At 41.7% G+C, this 4,131-nt stretch overlaps 1 protein-coding gene across 1 annotated transcript; it reads right to left on the bottom strand.

Annotated features, from left to right (window-relative positions):
- Positions 1-2,613: 2,613 nt before the first annotated feature.
- LOC147603250 (uncharacterized) lies at positions 2,614-3,635 on the bottom strand. Its single transcript, XM_086796646.1, has one exon. It carries the CDS (start codon positions 3,579-3,581, stop codon positions 2,910-2,912), a length of 672 nt encoding a protein of 223 aa, XP_086652772.1. The 5' UTR covers positions 3,582-3,635; the 3' UTR covers positions 2,614-2,909.
- Positions 3,636-4,131: the final 496 nt, after the last annotated feature.

The following is a 4,131-nucleotide window of genomic DNA, read 5'->3' as shown; positions in this document are numbered from 1 at the left end:
TGTTGTTTCTTGGGCCTCCATTCTTGTCGAACTTTAGGTGAAGTTGTTGGGGTTGAAATTAGTGGTGAGGTTTTCTTCACATTGTTCGATTTTGGCAATTATATAATGGAATTACCATCATAGCATCCTTGTTGTTGAACACATGCATAGGCACCCATCTTTGATGAACACTATAAATTGGTGGCCTATGTGCTTGGTGTAGAGGCTTTCTTCTTTGTGCAAGCTTAGGGGACTTTGTGATGTGCTTGGGGACCTAAGCTTTGATATTTCTTTGGTAGTACCCTTGTGCTTGCAGTAGTGTTTTTGGTACCCACACTTGTTGCATTGGTGGAGTTCTTTGAGGAACTCGCATAGGCTTTTGTGGACGGGGTTGTGGAGTACTCTTCTTCTTCCTTAGCCTCCTAGTGTTGTGTTGAGGAAGAGGTTTTGATTATCGAGGCACCCAAATTTTATTGGCACCTTCATAGTAGCCTTGAGCTACAAGTAGTTGCTTCTCCACCCACATTTTAATACTATTAAGATATCGTGATTGTGGGAGTCTTAGTGGAGTTTTCTTTAGGGTTGATGTGGAAGGTTTGGCGCCCTCCTTGACTTTGGTTGGCACTGAGGCTGTAGGTTTGAGACTCGCGGGAATTGTTGATGTGATGATGAGGTTAGAGTCTCTTGTGGAGTGGCTGTCGATGACGAGGCCTTTGAGCATGTGGTTGTCTCCTTTGATGAGGATTGTCGATGAAGATGCATAGGATCCAGGGCCTTTCCTTTGAGTTCCCTGTTAGAGATAGATGGTTGGGATCTGGGAACTTCTTCAGGAATAGCTGCTGATTGCTAGGTTTTGGCATTGAACTTTATAGGTGAGGATGGGGTTGAAGGAGTAGAGGCTTTATCAGAGTTGGCTATTGACGCAAATGGTAGGTCATTGTGTAGAGGGGATTTTGTGAAAGAGGCTTGTATCCTTTTGTGTTCAGCATCATAGATATCCATTAAAGTTGGATCCTCTTCCTGGCAGTATGGTATTGTCAACTTTTTGTCGTTGACCATCATGATGACTCTATCACTATAGCAAAGCACAATGATATATATATATATACAGATACAAATATATGTATATATATATACAGATACAGATATATGTATATATATACATATACAGATATATATATATATATGTGTGTGTGTGTGTGTGTGTATATATACACCCATAATATAATATATATGTGTGTGTGTATATATACACCCATAATATAATATAATATAATATATATATATATATAGAGAGAGAGAGAGAGAGAGAGAGAGAGAAAAGCTTTTTTACATCGTAAGAACAATCCTAAGAGACCGTTCGATTTATCCGATGGGAAGTGAGATTCGAATACAGGACGTGTTGGATATCAACTCCATGGACTAACCACTTCTAAAAGGTTAGCCCATTTTTGTTTATTTACCTACACACCCGATGAGAGAAGCTTTTGTACATTGTAGGAATAATATCCTAAGAGACCGTGTATATATATGTATATGTGTATATATGCATATACAAAGAGAGAAAGATATATATATATATTCTCTGTACATACAAAGGAAAAAAGATAGATATATATGTATGTGTGTATATATATACCCACACACGCACACGGGGAGAGAGAGAGAGAGAGAGAGAGAGAGAGAGAGAGAGAGATCTTCTTTTGTGTGTGTGGAGAATATATATATACATATATCTCTCTCTTCCTATGTGTGTATAGATATGTGCGAAGAGATCTTCCTTTGTGTGTGCGGAGAATATATATATATATCTCTCACTTTTCTTGCGTGTGTGTAGAGGATACAGAGACTAGAGAGAGAGAGAGAGAGAGAGAGAGAGAGAGAGATTCCTTTGTGTGTACGGAGAATATATATATATCTTCCTCTGTCTGTGTGTAAATGTGTGCAGACAGATAGAGGAAGATATATATATATTCTCCATACACACAAAGGAATCTCTCTCTCTCTCTCTCTCTCTCTCTCTCTCTCTCTCTCTATATATATATATATATATATATATATATATATATATATATATACATATACATACATCTATCTCTTTTCCTTTGTGTGTGGAGAGAATATATATATATATCTTTATGTATACATATATACACATATGCAAATATATGTACTCACATATAGAAAGAGAGAGAGAGAAACATATATATATATATATATATGTACACATATATATAAGGAACAAAAAGACGAACCAAATTGTCAAAAATATGAGCAGTCAATTGAAAAATAAACAAACAAAATTTCGAACAACATAAAATAATAATAAAAGTCGGGGATCGAACCTGGTACCTCCAGATTACAAGCCACCCCTATCAACCGCTAGAACACGCGCCGATATGAGGGGTCCTCACGGAGTACTTTGCTCCCTTCTAGTAGTCGCCAAAATTTCTTAAAAAAATAATAATAAAAGTTTTCCTTTCGAAAATGAAAGGGGAATGTTAAATTAAGGCGATTGTAATTATTCTCAATTATTTTATTCATTGAGACCTAATTAATTCGTTGATTAAATATAAAAAACGGTCCGCGACCCTTGCCTCATGTATTCAGCCCTATCATTGTAGCCAACCAACACAATGCAATACATTCATTCAAATTATCTGCCATGATAGTTCATTTGTGAGTTTAAGGGGTGGGTCTCTCTAAAACCCTTGAGAGAGGTGGTGGGACATCCGAGAACAACTGGGCTACACGTCGGAAGTATTTGCATGAAGCCAGAGACCTCAATAGAGTGAAGTATATTCTTTAGTGATATCCATTGGTGACTTGGTCCAATGGATGCTGCCATGGCTACACAGCTCTGCAGCTCTTTCATAGTTAACAGTACCATTATCAAAGGCAATTGGTCATGTACTTGGCATCTCCGCTGGCTATTGTGCCGCTGCGGACTCCTCTATAGTGAGGAGCTGAGGTCTCCACGAGTTGCTCCGGGCGATCAATTGATCGATGTATTTGGTGTGAGCCTGAAGGGTGTCGCAGATGTTGACCCATTTGGCTGCCGTCAGTGTGGCCTTCCTCTGCTTCAAGCAAGAATCTCTGCTCTGGGAAGCATACTCCCCTCCATCTTCATGAACCACACGGCGAAGGGCGGATCTATGCCGCAACAATGCGCGCGCAAACATTTTGGCTGCGGGGAGGCGGGCGGCCAGCTTGCGGACAGCAGCTCGTTTTGGGATAACGTTGATTATAGAATTGTTGGCGGCAGCGGCAGCGGCAGCATCAGCAGGAGCAGGAGCCATAGCTGTGGCCGCTAGTGAGGAGATTTGAGACCAGGCCAATCGGGACTGAAAAGTCCGGACGGGCAGGACGAAGTAGAGATGGCCCAGCTCAAGCTGGGTGTCGGGGTACAAGGGGCAGGGCCGTTTTCCGACACGGAGAGAGCTGGAGTTGCAGACCAGGAAGTTGCGGTTCAGCTCGTGCTCGGCCCCTTGCACAACCTCCCCGGCAGCGAGGGGCGACAGGAAGTCCTGCACACTGCCGTTAGCGTGCACCACTCGGATACAGCCGTAGCCGGGTGATGGACCATGGTGTATATTGCCCATCGCTACTACAGCTGCCGTTGTAAGGGGTGTGAGGTTCTGTGTGTGCGAGCACTGTGTATGCGTATGTTGTGGTTTTCGTTCTAGTTATAGAGCTAGGAGAAAAAACCGTGTTCGTTTTTCGTGGACGGTGTTACGTCGACTTTGTCAGGAATATGGGCAAATTGTTCGTTCAGTCAACGCGGGTGGCGTCAACCACCAAGGGTGCATTCAACGCGGGTGGCGTCAACCACCAAGGGTGCATTCAAAGCGCTTGGGGTCAACCATCGCTATTAAGGTGGACAAGAGGTTCTTGACCTGAACAAATGCCATCGTGGGAATTGAATTAGTCTTGGATGAGGGAAGGCAGTAGTAAAAAATCATCTATTTTTCTCGGTCTACCTTTCCCTTGGGATACAAATCCTTGGTTGAATGTTAGGGAGATGTGCTTTAGAGTAGGATTTAAGTTTATTGTAGTGATTATGTGTGTTATTTGGATTTGCGAGAGTAGATTTGTATGATTAGAGTAGGCTTTCTTTCTAACCTTAATCTTTTTGTGCTTTGATTAATTTGA

This window comes from Cibotium barometz, chromosome 64 (genome assembly GCF_041138505.1).
Source record: "Cibotium barometz isolate CiBa-2024 chromosome 64, ASM4113850v1, whole genome shotgun sequence".
In the NCBI taxonomy this organism is placed as follows: Eukaryota; Viridiplantae; Streptophyta; class Polypodiopsida; order Cyatheales; family Cibotiaceae; genus Cibotium; species Cibotium barometz.
This window is presented reverse-complemented; position numbering and strand designations above follow the sequence as displayed.